We start from the raw sequence: 15826 nt of genomic DNA, 5'->3' as shown, positions 1-15826 counted from the left end.
AGGAGTGATTATGTGTCTCTCCAGCCTGGCTGCCCACAAAGGGGTCATCCCCAGCTAGGACCAGAGCACAGAGACCCGCTATCTCTGAGTGACCACTTTGCTCCCTATGCAACATCTGCTCCTCTTTGGAGAGGACTGCCTGGAGAAGTGTCTCCTGGCTGCTGCTGGCCGGGCCCTGCGGGCCTCTCCCCCTGAGGACCCAGGGTTTCCTGCTTCACAAGGCTCCTTGCAAGTGTGCGTTTTCATGGTCTAGCTCCCCCTTCCCAACTGTCCCTTTGCCCTTGTCTCTTTAAACTTCCCATTGTGTTGAAAACCTTGATGACAATGCCTAGTGATTTTTTTTTTTTTTTCAGTGACTAATCGATTTGCTATATCTTTTTAGCTGCTGTAATTTTGCAAAGATCCCTCTTCAGCGGGTCCTATGGGGCTGGAGCCATTTTGAATGACAGCAGGGGGAAGAGGCTGAGTATGAGAGAGCGAAGGGGGAGGGGGAGAGAAAGCAGGGGGGAGAGAGAGAAATAGAGAGAGAGAGAGAGAGAGAGAGAGAGAATGAAGGGCAGGCACAATGCCAGGGACCCCTGAGGGACACACACACCAGTGTAATTCTTGCTCTCTCTTTTTTACTTAAAAATGCCACAAACTACAGTGTAACAACCATAACAGAAATGTTGCTTTAATCACTCCTAATCCCATCACTCGAGCAAATCAGCTGTTTTTAATCTTCCCTTCCAGAGCCTGTAGACATTTTTCTAAATGGCTGTAATCAGAACACAATTTTGCATTCTGCCTTCCCCCTTAATTCCTAAGCCTTGCCTCCCATTGCTACAGTCTTCCCAGGCATCATTTTAAATGGCTCACTCAATTGCGGCTTCTGGAAATTACTTACCAGCCTCTTAAATGGCCACCACGTCCTTACTTGTAAGAGCCCAGATTAGCTGGGAAACCAGCGTATAGGTAATTTCTATAATTTCTCCACGTTATTGAACTCTAGAGATATCTAAAATGCTTCCTTGGGAAGACATGTTACTATTGTAAGACCGGAGCTCTTCTCCCTCTGTCGTGTGCAAACTAATGCCTCTGCACACACACTTTCGCCTATCAACAGCACAGGCAGAAATCATTCCTCCTGCAGCTTTTTTCTATGTGAATTCTTCCCCAACGTCTCCTTCTCCTTGATCACTGTCATCATCATCTTACTCAGAGCTGCTGTTTATTGAGGATTTTCCGTGCCAGGCGCTGTATTCTTGCACCATTACTTTGTTTAATCCCATCAGTTACTATTGTTGTTATCCTCAGTTACAGATGAGGAAACTGAGGCCCAGGATGTTGAAGTGGCTCACTGGAAGTCTCACAGCTCTCAGGTGTCAGAGGCTGCCTACTTTCCCCAGCCCTGTATCCCCTGGGAGTCACCCCTCCAGGGAAAGTGACTCTTTGTACCATGTGGCGCCTTATATGAGGGCCTGTCCTCCGGGACAGAGTTAGGCCTAAGGCTCCTAAGGTAGGCTTCTGGGCCCAAGGAGCCTTACTTTCTTAGTCCTTTTGGGCTGCTACAACAGAATACCAGAGGCCGAATGACTTATAAACAATAGTAATTTATTTCTTGTAGTTTTGGAAGCTGCGAAGTCCAAGATCAAGGTGCTGGCAGACTTGGTGTTTGGTGAGGGCTTGCTTTGCTATCACCTCATATGGTAAAAAGAATGGGAGAGATCACTGAGGTCTCTTTTATAAGGGCACAGATTCCATTCATGAGAGCCCCACCTTTGTGACCTAATCGCCTTCCGAAAATGCCACCTCCGAACACCATCACCTTGGGCATTAGTTTCCAGCATATGAATTGGGAGGACACAAACATTCAGTCTATAGCGCTTACCACAGTGACCTCTTTTCAGGGGTCAAGGAGGCCTTTCCCCACCCTGCAGGAACCCTGGGCAGGATGGAATGTGCCTGGCTAAGACGAGAGCTGAGAGGCCACGTGTCCTTTACAGGGGTTGGGGCACAGAGACAGGATGGGCCTCACCTAAGGTCATGGGGTGAGTCATTGGCACAGCCAGGCTAGAATTGGGTCTCTTGACTTGTGACCAGGACTCTGTCCTTCTCACTGGGAAGTGATTTCAATAGACCACATCTAAAATTGAGAGAGAGGGTTTAGAATTATGAAGTGGTCCTGTTCTTAGGAAATACTGGTGCCGTACATAGTCGAAGAGTTCCGGGCAGGAATAGGAGGGGAGACAGTGACTGAGCCCAGCCTGGTGGGTAGAGACGGGAGCCAATAGCACAGACTCAGATCGTAGGAAACACAGGCCTGGGGGCCCTGAGCCTGGCCTCAGCCTTCAGACTTGACTTAGATGTATCACAAAAGCTCCGGCCAAAGGGATTTCTGAAAAGGTGGGGGGGCTCTTCACCCTTTTGAGTCTCTTGGTCTCTGTAAGTCATTATGATTTTCCCCTCATAGACTCCTGCATTTGTGTGCTGCCAGGAGTGATGTGTGGCTGGTGCTCTAGTACAGGGGTCCCCGACCGTCGGGCTATTAGGAACAAGGTATGGCAGGCAAGCTAATAAAGCTTCATCTGTATGTGCAGCTGCTCCCCAGTGCCGGCATCACTGCCTCAGCTCCACCTCAGATGATCAGGCATTAGATTCTCATAGGCGCACCAGTCCCTGGTGCCAAAAAGGTTGGGGACCGCTGCTCTGGAGTGCAAACAGTAGCTCCTCTAAAGTCAGTGCTCCCTCCAAACTAGGTACCCTCATTTTGATGTCTTATTTACATCACCGATGGCTGCGTCCTCATTAGAGGCTGTTAACAGATCTAAATAGCATTTCTTGGACCTTGTAAAGTAATAAATTGTGTTATGTTTACTTTTTAGTTACTAGGCTGAGTGCTAGAGTTTGGAAAAAAAAAAAAAACCCTTCCTGTGGTTATTTAATTGGAACAAACTACTCTTGCTAAGGAATCTTAGCTAAACACATCGTTAGCTCTGGGAGAGACAGCCCTGACAAGTGATGACTACTAATTTTCTGGTTGCTGATGGACGTTAACTGGCTCCTGGATATTACCTGTGTCCCTGTTTCATCCTGCCTGTGGTCAGGGTTGATCTAGATGTTCACTGCACTGGGGTCGGCTGCTGGAACAGTGGTGTCTGGCTAGTTCTGCCCAGTAGCTCGGAGCTGACTGGGGTAAGCCGCGGCCACCCCACCTCTTCTCCTCTCCTTCCCCGGAGGCCTGCCAACAGGGCAGGAGAAGGAAGTACTTTCAGAGATTCATAAGGAACTGTCAGTCTACTAGGGACCCCCCATGGCCCTGACCCTGGCTACCCAGGTGCCACCTCAGTGCTGAGGGCACTCCCTGGCATGCACAGTATGTCCCGTCTGGGTTCCCTGTGGGATGTGAGGCCTTTGATGAGGCCCCAACAGCACAGTACACAGGCCATGTCTGCCCATTTTCTGGGTACAGTCTCTGTCCATTTTATTCTAATTATAGGTTCACAGGCAGTTGTAAGAAATAATACAGAGAGATCCTGTGTACCCTTTACCCAGCTTCCTTCCATGGCAACATCTTGCAAAACTAGTACAGTATCACAGCCAGGATATTGACCTTGCTAGTCAAGATAGAGACATGCCCATCACGGTAGGGATCCTTCACGTTGGCCTGTACAGCCACATCCACATCCGCCTCACCTCTACCCCTCCTTAACCATCCGTAACCACCGAACTCTTCTCCATCTCTATAATTTTGTCATTTCGAGAATATTATATAGATGGAATCATGCAGAATGAAACCTTTTGGGATTGGCTTTTTCCAGTCGGTGTGATTCTCTGGAGAGTCATCCAGGTTGTTGTATTGATACTTTCTTCCTTCTCGCTGTTGAGTCTGCGATACGGGTGCACCACTGTCCACTTAACCTTCGTCCTTTGGAGGACCTCTGGGTTGTTTCCAGTTTGGAGCTACTGTGAATAGAACGGCTCTATATGTTCATGTGTAGATTTTGGTGTGGACATAAGTCTTCATTTCTCTAGGATAAATGCCCAGGAGTATAATTGCTGGGGTCTGTCATAGCAGCATGTCTAGTTTTTTAAAGATACTGTTTTCCTGAGCAGCTTTCCCATTTTACATTCTCACCAGCAATCGGGAGTGATCCAGTGTCTGTGTATCTCCCCCAGCATTTGGCGATGCTACTGTTTGTATTTTAGCCATTCTGATAGGTGTGTAGTAATATCTCATTATGATTTTAATTTGCATTTCCTTAATGACTAAGGATGTTGAATTTTCTTTCTTTCTTTCTTTCTTTCTTGAGGGAGGGAGGGCGGAGGGGAGGGCGGGATGGAGGGAGGGAGGAGGGAGGGAGGGAGGGTAAGGGAGGGGAGGGAAAGAAAGAAGTGGGAAGAAAGCAAGGGAAAGAGAGCAGGACGGAAGGAAGGAAGGGAGGAGGAGGAGGCGGAGGAGAAGGAGAAGGAGAAGGAGGAGAAGGAGAAGATGGAGAGAGACCGGAGAAGGAGAAAGAGCAAGAGAAGGAAAGAGAGCACAGATCCTGCCTTCCTAGTCCACCTCCTCCTCCTCCTCCTCCTCCTCCTCCTTCTCCTCCTCTTCCTCCTTCTCTTTTTTCATTTTCTTTTTGAACACCTTTTCCTGTGCCTTACTGGTCACTTGTATATCTTGTTTGGTGAAATGTCTTTTCTTGTCTTTCATTCATTTTCAAATTGGACTGTTTCACTTTTTTTATTGTTTGGTTTTTGCAGGTTATTTACATAGTCTAGATACTTGTCCTTTGTCTGATATATGGTTTGCAAATATTTCTCCCACTCTGTAGATTGTTTTTCAACAGGGTCTTTTTCAGAGCAAAAACTTTTATTTTTAATGAAGTCAATTTATCAGTTTCTTTTTAGGGATTGTGCTTTTGAGGCTGTGTTTAACAACTCTTTCTTGGCCCTGAAGTTTTCTATTTGTTTTCTAAAAGTTTTATATTTTCATATTTTACATTTAAGTTTGTGATCCATTTTGAGTCAGTTTTCATATAAGATGTGAGACTTAGGTCAAGGTCCCTGACCCCCGCCACCCAGATGTCCAATTGCTCCAGCACCATTCATTAAAAGACCATTTTCCCACTATTAATTGCATTTGCATCTTTGTCAAAAATCATTTGAACATATTTGTGTGAGTCTGTTTTGGGGTTCTCTCTTCTGTTTCATTGACTTATGTGTCTCTGCCAATACCACGCAATCTTGATTTCTGTAAGTGCATAGTAAATCTTGAAATCACATAGACTGATTCTTCCCACTTTATTCTTTAAAAAAAATTATTCTACTATTTTAATTCCATAAAAATTTTAGAATAATCTACAAAATATCTTTCTGGAATTTTGATAGGAATTTTGGATTCTGTCTTTTTTTTTTTTAAATGTAACTTTTCTATAGCTAGATAATAGGTTGGAAAAAAAATCAGCAAAAAGAGAACTGAGAATGTCTGCGAGTCTACCAAAGTATGTGTATCCTGTATAGACTATTTCATAATCAGCTATCTTTCGCTTAATATGTTAAGATACTTTTTCCATGGCAATAAACACATTTCTATGTTATGATTTTAAAGTGTTTCATAATATTTACCTGTATAGGCACAGCATTATTTATTTGAGCAATCCTCCGTTCTTGGATATTTAGACATTTTCCTTTTTAAAACTTTTTAAAATTTACCTTTGTTATAAATAGCACTGTGATAAATATCTTAAAGCCACATCTGTATACATGTCTTTAATTATTTCCTGGTACCGTCTCGATACCAGGAAATAACTTCCTTAACTGAAGCGAATGTTTGATTATTAGCTGAAAAGAGGCCAGAACATCAACTCACTTTCTGCCTCTGGCTTGCTCACCACCTGGGTTTCATCCTCTTGGAATGTCCCCCCCACCCCCGCCCCACACCACCACCTACTGCCACCCCAACCCCCCACCCCCATCATCCCCACCAAAGCTTGGATGGGAGAGAAGGGCAGATGAGAGATGCAGGTTCTCCACAACCCTCTGTTCTTAGCCTCGTCTTTGAGGCTCTCCTATCATCTAGAGCTGTGTCCTACTTCTAACCCCAGATGTAAAACAGATGGGAGATGGATGCTGTGCCTTAGCCTTAGACTCTCCCACCCCCTCCCTTTGCCCAGTCATTCTCTGCTCTTCCTTTCTGGAAGACGGTGCACAGGGACTCATGGGGCCCTTCTACGTCCATTGTCACTTAAAAGCCCTTTTCCCCAATCCCGGATAGCATGTGACTTTTTAAATAAAATTCTTTAAAGGCTTCAAAGAGTAATAGGATAGTTTCGGGGATGCTTGTTAAAATTCTTGAATACGTTTAAGGGATTTACATTTTCAAAGAGAGAATGTTTTCTGTTTGATGTTGAGAAAAGATGTTTTTTTTTTTCCTTTTTTCCTTTCCTGTGAATTTAAATAATTTGCTTGACTTTCTAGTGGAAAACCACAGTATTCTTAGGTTCTGGATGTGGCATTTGTTAGAATCCTCAATGACTGACTGCAGAGAGAATGTGTGTGCAAATGATTCTGAAATGTTTTCAAACCTACGGCCATCTGTAAGTTGTCAGCTTAAAAAAAGTGGCATCTTCCGTGTATGGGGACATTTTATTTTGTTGAAAGAAATAGTTGCATAAAAAATATCAATTTTAAATTATCTTTAATGATGACATGAAGAGTACTTTCCAGAAGAAACGGAGTCAGTCTTCCCCCTTGTGGATAACTAGGAAAGTATCTGTTTCTCCCACTAGAAATACATGTATGAGTCCTGAGGGAACTGTAAGGTACGATATTTTCCTTCTCATTTAAAAGTAATAGTAAGTACCCTTTATGTAAAATTTGTATTAAAGTAACAATGTCTCTGTAATAGCTGATTTGGCTTTATGATTGGTATTTTTAAATAGAACATATAAAAATAAATACATGAGATAATTTGATATATATGTATATGATGTTATATATGTGTATTACATATGTATTATACATATATGTGTATAATATATATACATATATATGTATTATACATATGTAATATACGTGTGTGTGTGTGTGTGTGTGTGTGTATAATTTTAGGGTTTCCCGTCCCACATCCCCAGGGCTATCTCAGCCTTGTCAGTTAAGTCAGTCTCTATGTCCCCATCTACAGCCAGTAAACTGAGAGGTTTGGGGTATACCTGGAGGTCATAGTTGAGAAGCTTGGGGACTCAGAAGAGAGGTGACCATAATGACCACTGTCATTCGGGGAGAGGTTATTATATTCCAGGCAATTCTCTAAATTCATTCTCATAAGAAGCCTATGTTGTTACTATCCCATTTTATAGCTGAGGGATCAGAGACTCAGAGAGGTTCTCTTCCTTAGAGTCACACAGCTGGTAAGTGGCAGAGCTTGGCTATAGAGGAAGGCCTGCCCGACACCCAGGCCCCGTGCTGGAGGCAAATCCCCTGGAAGACTAATACTCGAATCCTTGTGAGCTGTGGCCGCCTGGGAGGTTTCTTGGAGGGCGGCTCTGGCTTGCTCCGGTGAGCGTGGGGCTGCCAGTGAGAGAAGGCATGGAGGGCACAGCGGCTGGGTCTGGTAGGGGCACAGCAAGTCCAGGGCACCCAAGGGGGGAACTTACTCTCAATAGCGGAGAGAGGCAGATGGATTGTGAAAGGCCCGGGATGCCAGACCAGAGTTGGGATCTGTTTTTCATGTGGAAGGAAGCCACCAAAGGTTTCTGAGCAAGAAAACGATAGGATGAAATCAGAACTTTAGAAAGAAGTGTCCAGTGGCAGTTCGGGTTGGCAGCGGAGTGTCTGAAAGTCTGGACCCGCTGAAAGAGGCTGCAGTGTTTAAGAACAATGTTTTAAGGGTTGGGGTGAGAGTGGCCAGGAGACAGGGTCAGAAGTGGGTACCTGAGAAGGAATAGCCTGTAGGTGGCATAGAGGCTCTGCACGAGGGACCCAGATGGCACTGTGAATAGGGAGGAGATGTCAGGACCAGAGTGTGTGTCGGGGGGTGAGGGCCAGAGAGAGCAGGGCACGGGGGTGAGAGCTGTAAAACCCTCAAGTGACACCATTCGTTACTGTAACCAGTATCTGTAAAAGTACATTCGATTTGCCAGAGTTGAAAAGCAGACAGTACTTTGAAGTGAAAACTTCATCCCTCTAACACTGCGAATTTATTATATCAATTGGCAGAGGAGGTGGGTGAGCAGCTCATCTGGTAGCCTGGCAGAAAGGAAAATTAAGCACAGCATTGATCCTTTCAGGAAGAACTAAGCGACATTAAAGGTACTGAGTGACATGTTTAAAAAGCTACAGAAGCCTTGGCATGCTCCTGGTATGAGATGGTTTAGAATAGGAGCTTTATTGGAGCTTTTCTCTGTAAAACAAAATGAGAAACTCTTGCGAGGAGAGTAGGTAGGGAAATACCAGGGAGAGTGGGAAGGTTCTGCCTCTGGATGGACCCTGAGTGAGCGACTCATGGCTGAAGGCAACTGCAGTGACCCCTAAGAGTGGCTTCCAGGTGATAAATGTGTCACTCTAAAGCACAAGGGCCATTTTGACCACCAGCGGCAGTCCCCAGGTCAGCCTCTGCACCCTGGGCCTTGTCCCTGCTGTGTGCTTCCTCTGCCTTTTGGGGAGCATTTGTCCCCCAAAACTCTGCTTTCTCTAAACTCCAACCATACTTACTCACCAGTGCAGGGAGCATGGGTCCCAGGGAGTCTGGGACAGTCCGAATTTCAAACCTCTGCCCACACTGGCCTCATCTGCTCCTGTCAGGACAGACAGATGGTCCCTGATATGCACACGAGGTGGGGCTCGTGTCCCTCCCTATCTAGACGGTGGTCTGTCTGAGCAGAGAGCACACTCCTCCTGCACAGCAGGGGCTAAAGGGACCTGGTTTGAGGGTCAGGGTCTTGGGACAAGATACCTTGCCACCTTGACCTTGAGTACCGTATCTTCAGAATGGTCCCTGCCCTTGAGACTGTGCAGGTGACACACCAGGATACATTTAAAAGGTCCTGGTACCGAGTCCTGGCTCCACATTCTAAGACCCTGGACAAGTCGGTCCCCATCTCTGGGCCCCATCAGACCCACCGGTCCACAGGTGTGACGATCCAGCGAGGATTTGGTGAAGCCACAAAAGGCCAATGCCTCATGAACTGGCAGCAGCCCCCAGGGGATGTGCCCGCAGAGGTAGGGGTTCTGTTCGACCACACACTTGAACTCCAGTTTGAGTAAGATCCAGCTGCTCAGTGAATCGGGGGCGTATTCTCCAGGGCTCTGGGCTGGCTGGGACAACTGAGGGTTTGCCACACGACCTCAGAACCCTAGACTTACACAGCAGCCCTGGGGAGATGGCTCTCTAAAAGTCACCTCAGACTTCTTGCAGGTAAAGACCATCAGCCCCACAGAAAGGCCTGAGGAGCTGGCTTTAGTCTCTATTATTTGAGGAGAAGGGCCAAGTCTAGCACAAGAGGAATGAAGAGGGCAAGTTGTGACTCATGATTCTTTTCGTAAAGTTCGGTGCGGTCAGCCACACATGCAGATGCACACGCACACGAGGGCCGGCCTAGAAAACGGTTACCAACGCGGTGTCCTGTAGTGGCGACTTCTCACGTCACCTGCCTGTTCTTGCCATATCCAATTGCACCTTATAGGTATTTAAACAGACTCATCTTTTTATTGAAAAAAAGCTACACCGTCCCAAGCAAAAATATCTATAAAATCATGGCTTTAATATAATCATATTTCTCTAACATGCATTAAATTTAATACATTTGCTGTTAAAATACAAATATCTATGTGGCACCTAAAATCATTTTTCAATGGCAGAGTGATTAAGGACTTCGGCCCCAGTGTCTAACAGCCTAAATTTGAATTCCGGCTCTGCCATTTTACTACTGGCCATTTATTATTCAATACATTCTTAACCACACTTCGCTCTCTTTCCACGGGGATAATAATCTCAAGCCCTGAGGCTGAACACGAACTCAGCCCTTTTCTCCAGGCTGTCTTAGCACTGAGGCTTAACTCTTCGACCTGGAAACTGGCCTAACAGTAGTGTCCTTCCTGACTTGAAAGTCTGCAGTGAGGACTACGTGTGGGATTTGCCCAGTGGAGTAGCCGACACTTGGCAGGTAACAGCAAGTGCTGGTCTCTTCCCTCTGAGTGGTAGCACGAGACCTGGGAGAGAAGCTGGGGATGGGGGCTCTGTGGGAGCGAGCAGGCGTTCGGCATAACTGTCTCACTGTGGGGTCACGGGCGCCTGGGAAAGAAACTCGGAGGAGAGGCAGCTGGCATCTAATGGCAAGGGCAGGGACCCAGACGGGAGGGGCTGAAGCACACAGGCAAGGAGCTGTCCAGACAGCCCCGGGCAGCAAAGTGGATGCATGGCACCCTCCCTCACCTGCCCCCGGAGGCCTTGGGGCACTCTGTGCCCGAGGGAGCTCGCTAGCCAGTCATGGAGAGCCGATCTGATTCCAGAAGATGTCTGTCTCCCCTTTGTTTCCCCAAGTCTCTGGGGAGATCTGGACTAAGCTGACTTAAGAGGCAGGTGATGATGTCAGGTGTTGGGCGCTTGGGCAGGAGTCTCCATGGTAACAGAGCCATCTGGCTTTTTTACCTGGCACCAGGCCTTGTGACTTCATGGTGGAATCTTCTCTGACAGGCAGAGGGGCATTGGCCAAGGATAAGAGGAGGCCAGGAGGACGGGACCTGCCAAGGGAGGCTTTGCCTCTTCAGCCAGTTGGAAGATTAAGCTTGATTGTGTCAGCTTGGGGCTTCTGCTGCCTCCAGAGCAAATGCTGCAGGTACTGTCTGAGGGATCGCGTAGGTGGCACTGTGCATGTGCCATTTTGCTGAGCCCCTGAGGAGGTGGTGGAGGCACACCTGGCCCCCTTCAATCTAGGACTCACCGGTGAAGTGAAGCCAAGGTCCAGGCGGGAAAGACTGAGGTGTGAGAGAGCTACTGGCCCACCCCAGGGAGATCTACCCCAGGCCGGCACCACTGGATGGCTGGAAGGGTAAGGCCTAGGTGTACCCAGCACATGGAGGGGATGGGGGTGACAGCCCTACCATTCTTCACCCGCCAACCAGCCAGTCAACCAACCAGTATGAGTTCATTTCCCGGGGTGCTGTAACACATCACCACAAATGGGTGGCTTAACACAACACAAATGTATTCTCTGGCAGTTCTGAGGGCCAGAAGTCCAAAATCAAGGTGTGGGCAGCGTTCCTTCTCGGGGGCTCAGAGGCAGCATCGCTTGTGGCAGCATCACTCCAATGTCTGCCTCCTTTGTCACATGACATTCTCCCCATGTCCGTGTCCAGATTTCCCTGGTCTTATACGCACAAGCAGTCCCTGGAGTTAAGGCCCAACCTAATCTAGTGTGACCTCACCTTAACTCCATGACATCTGCAATGACCCTGTTTCAAAATAAGATCCCAGGCACAGGTCTCAAGGGTCAGGACTTCAGCACATCTCGTAGAGGACACAATTTAACCCACAGTACCCCATAACTCACAGTGAAAGGAGCACAGGCTTTGAGCAGGGCAGATGGGCTCAAACTCTAGTACCGCCATTAACCTGTCCTGTCTCCTTAGCACAGCAAAGTTGGAAAGGTAAGTGTGTCTTCATGGGCCTCCCAGGGATGACCTGGGAGAGGACCACAAAGGACCTGTGGAATGTCCGGGGAAGGTGGCAACGCCACACAGCTGGCCCCAAGCTGGGCCTCGGGACCTGGTGTTTGCTCTCCGGGAGCTCACCATCCTGGGACTGCAGTCACTTACCGCAGGTTAGGACATACGAATGGGACTGCAGTGACCCAGCTGCATTCAAGGAGTTAGGACAAGCAGGGACCATATAGGATGTGTGGTGGGTGAGGGGCACTTAAGGTCCAGAGGCCTCAACAGGGACCAAGAAGCCAGGGGCCAGACCACAACAGGTTCTTTCTGTGGAATGCAGAGTCATCCATGCACCCCAGGGGCTGTGGGTCTGGCCCTTTAAGACAAAGGCCCTTTAAGAGAAAGGGCTGGCTTTTCCCTAACAGGTGCTCTGGGCCTCTGTGTCATCTCCAGGCCTAGGAAGTCATTCCTCACTTTTCATCTGCCATCCTTCTCCCAAGACATGGCTTCTCTCTCCTATTGACATTGCGTCTGGCAGGGACTTTGTTCCTGGCCAAACCTACTTTAATATTCTGTTTCTGTCTTCCTCCTTCCTCCCCTCCCAGCATGTTTTCTTTCTTCTAATATTTGGTATCTATTGTATGCTGGGGCTATTCTAGGCCCGGAAGACACAGAAGACAGGTGGGCCTGGCCTTCATGGAATTTATAGCTAGTGGGGTGAGAGGTATTAATCAAAGACTCATGCAGATAAATGCTCCACGGTGCAGGAACCGGTGCTCTCTCGTTAAGCTGTATCGGGGCTGTGGGAGTCAATAATAGAGTTGACGCAGCTAAACCTGGGAAGCAAGGGAAGTAACCTTGAGCCAAGAACTGAAGAAGCTGTCATCAAGGAAAAAGGGGAAGGAAGAGATTCCAGGCAGGAACGTTAGCACGTGCAAAGGCCCTGTGACAGGAATCTGCTCGGCAAACTGAGGGACAGAGCGAAGTCTGTGTGGCCAGGCCGAACAAAGTGAAGGGAATAGGAGATGGGCTGAGAGTCAGCAGATTAGGCCAATCATTTGTTAGTAAAGTGTCAGCTGAGTGCCTACCATGATCGAGGAGCACTGGACAGATAAGACCACCACATGCACAGAATGGGAAGACCACACACAGGCCAAGGACATTACAACGTGGGAGACGTGAAGGGCAAAGTGACCCGGAGTCCCAGAGTGAACAGAGCTGGGCACAGGCTGTAAAGCAGGACCAGCTTGGTGTGACTGAGGAATGGTAAGAGGGCCAGTGTGTACAGACTGCAGCGAGCAGGGAGAGAAGGATGTAGGATGAGGCTGCAGGTGCTGGCAGGGCCAGGTCCCGCGAGGCTCATGGGTAACCAGACCATGGCTGGGAGCCATTCTGGGTTTTCACAGAGGAGAGCCATGCTCTGGTTTGTGCTTCTGAAAGACCCCTCTGGCCTCTGATGTAGGCAGGAATTGCAGGGCTGTGTGTGTGGGGGGCTGGGGGGGGGGACCTGGAGTGGCCGGAGAAATTGGGGCACAGTAGCAGATGGAACACCCTTCTCCTCCCAGACAGCCCAGAAATGCTATGGGGATGCACCTGGAGTCTTGCCCTCTGAGAGCTGCCTGGAGGAGGAGGAACCCGGGCCCCTGTCCCAGCAACTGCAGGCTACCAGTTCAAGCGGCAGCGAGCCCCTCAGCAACCTCGACCTCTCCCATGAGTCCCTGGTGGACCTTCAGTACCTGCCCTTCTTCCGCACCTATGGGCATCTCCTGTCTGAAGAGGAGTTGGCCCTGCAGCCAGAGGTTTGCAGGGACCTAAGAGGAGACTGGGGTATCAGAGGGGCGCCGTTCCAGGAGGACTTAGAACCCCCCAGCGGGTTCTTTCCTTACTACCACTCCAAGGAGGAGAGTTTTTCCAGCCTTTTGTGTGGGGGCTCCCAAGACCCACCTACCAGGATGGAGGTACAGGCTGGCTGCTTCTGCAGGAGAACAGTCAGCAGCAGGAGCTCTGTGAGTGGGGATGGCCACACACACAGGCCCCAGAAGGGTGTGGGGAGCAGCCCCGGGCCCCGCCGCCTCCGTCAGACCTCTGTTGCCGGGACCCAGACCCCAGTAGGCCAGACCAGCTCCCCACCCCCGTCGGGGTCTGCTGGGGCTCCTGAAGCAGCAGTGTGTCCTTGCTAAGACCACAGAGGCTGGAGGCAGAGGACCTCATTCAGTGCCAGCTGGACCACTTGCTAGGAGAGTGGCCTGGGGGAATGTGTGTAAGCCCCGTGAGCCTCAGGTTCCATAGGAGAGAGAATAGTAATAGCTACTCTTCGAGCCTCTGTGCGAATTACACACAACGTGACTACGGCACCAGGCTTAGCCTGGTGTCCCCTACAGGAACATTCGTTCAGTCCTTCTGGTTTGCTAGGCACCCAGAGAGATCCTTCACGTGCGTCAATCCATTTATCCTGATATTTATCCTATGAGATAGTTCTGATCATTATTCCCGTTTTATGGGTGAGAAATGAGTCTCTGAGAGGCTGAGTGACTTGGCCAAGGACACATCGCCCAAAAGCGCAAACCCGAGATCTGACCCAAAGCCTATGCCCTGTGGTGTTGCTAATAGCCACCTTCAGCTCCGTGCAGCTGGGCCCCTTTCCCCTGACTGCAGAGATGGAAGAGGTGGCACAGAGGGCTCTAATGCTGGACACACCCCTCCGGCCGTGAGCCCTGGGGTAAGCGCATTGCCGTTGCAGGGGGGCGTATTTCCTAGTGCAGAGAACAAGCACAGGCCCTGCCTTCGTCCCCTGCCGCCCCTGTGGTGGTACAGGCGCAGGCCAGCCCTGGGTGCGTGGGCTGAACCTGGGAGCCTGGCTGACCGCCGTCTCCTTCCAACCCAGGCTGCCTCAGCAGACCCGGACCTCGTCTCTGGGTCCTCACCGACCTGCCGCCCCACCCCGCTGGCCTCAGCAGGGCACTCCCATGACAGCTGCCTTGATGCCCCTCTCTCCAGTGATGCTGCCCTTAGTGGCCACGTCCTACGTGCCTCAGGCTTCGTGCCTTACTACAGAACCCCCGAGGAGGAGCTCCACTCTAGCCCTGGGCCTCCTGCCTCCAGTTCCGGGGGCCAGGAGCCCACAGGGGAGCTGCCCAGGCCTGGTGCAGCCACGCTGTGAAGGGAGCACCCGCTGGTCATCGGGGTGAAGATGGCTGGATGTAAGGTTCCCAGAGCTGGGTTTGCCCTGGGACCAGAGCCCTTAGGCCTTTATTCCCCTGCCTCAGTGCCCATGACCTGCAGAGCTGCAGGAGGGCCCAACCCCTAGCAAGGCTCTCCCATCCCCTCTCCGTCCACTGAGCTGGACAGGCAAGAAGACCCTGCACCCTGCTGGTATGTGGCTCCATGCTGGTGTCTGGCTCAGCAGACCTGGCGTTCGCCTTTTTCCTCAAAGAATAGAGGGGGGCAGCTCAGCCTGTGCCTGTGTTTAGCCACTCCCACTCCCCTGCCCCAGGAAGTGACCACACCACCCTGGGCTGCTCCCGCCTGGCTCTCTCAGCTAGAAAACTGGCCTAGTGAAACACGGAGAGCAGCAGCCCCCAGAGCGTCTCCACAAGGGGCTTCTGCCTGGCCCGTGCTCACACCTTCCCGCTGGTCCTGCTGTAGCCTGTTCCAAGCCCAGCAGCTGATGTTCCGCTGAACCACTGAGGGATGCAGAGACCAGACACAGGTTTTGTAAATAAATCACTACAAGGGTCGGAGTTGGTACGTTAATTTGGTGCTTTGGAGTAATTTTGCAGCTTCCTTTTATTGAGCATTTACTATGTACTAGGCACCTTGTAGAGACCATCTTCATAATCCTTAGGGGTAGACCCTCATGTCATTTCCATTTTATATAGATGAAGGAACGGGCTCAGAGAGGTTAAGCGGTGTGCCTGACCTCACACAGCTCACGGACACTGGAGCTGAGAGTCACACCCAGGTTTGTCTGACCTCGGGCTGAGTGCTTCCCCACACACCCCCCTCAGTGACTCTTCACGCAGCAAGGAGGGCAGCTGCCCCCCGCCTGGCTCCCCTGGACCCACCCCACCACCTCTCTTTTTCCTCGTTGCCCCTCTGCCTTCCCTTCCCTGGCTCCTTGCTGTGTGGATGGTGACGCAGCACACGTCTGCTGAGGCCTGCCTTCTGGGATGCTGTGGCTGTTTTCTGGTGCCTCAGCCCGATC

The 15826-nt window shown here is 49.8% G+C and overlaps 2 protein-coding genes across 2 annotated transcripts in view; both read left to right on the top strand.

Annotated features, from left to right (window-relative positions):
• The window catches only part of SLC25A48 (solute carrier family 25 member 48), a 70143-nt gene that overhangs the window by 7078 nt on the left and 47239 nt on the right, over positions 1-15826 (top strand). The gene's annotated exons all lie outside the window — the stretch shown is intronic.
• LOC118605248 lies at positions 8962-14873 on the top strand. Its single transcript, XM_036224565.1, is given in 5 exon segments — positions 8962-9192; positions 11602-11619; positions 13188-13580; positions 14207-14746; positions 14749-14873. Coding segments are annotated over 5 exon segments (1260 nt in total). The 3' UTR covers positions 14827-14873.

Source organism: Rousettus aegyptiacus, unplaced genomic scaffold (genome assembly GCF_014176215.1).
Source record: "Rousettus aegyptiacus isolate mRouAeg1 unplaced genomic scaffold, mRouAeg1.p scaffold_m13_p_7, whole genome shotgun sequence".
Lineage (NCBI taxonomy): Eukaryota > Metazoa > Chordata > Mammalia > Chiroptera > Pteropodidae > Rousettus > Rousettus aegyptiacus.
Note: the sequence above shows the minus strand (reverse complement) of the source record. Positions and strands in the feature narration are given on the sequence as shown.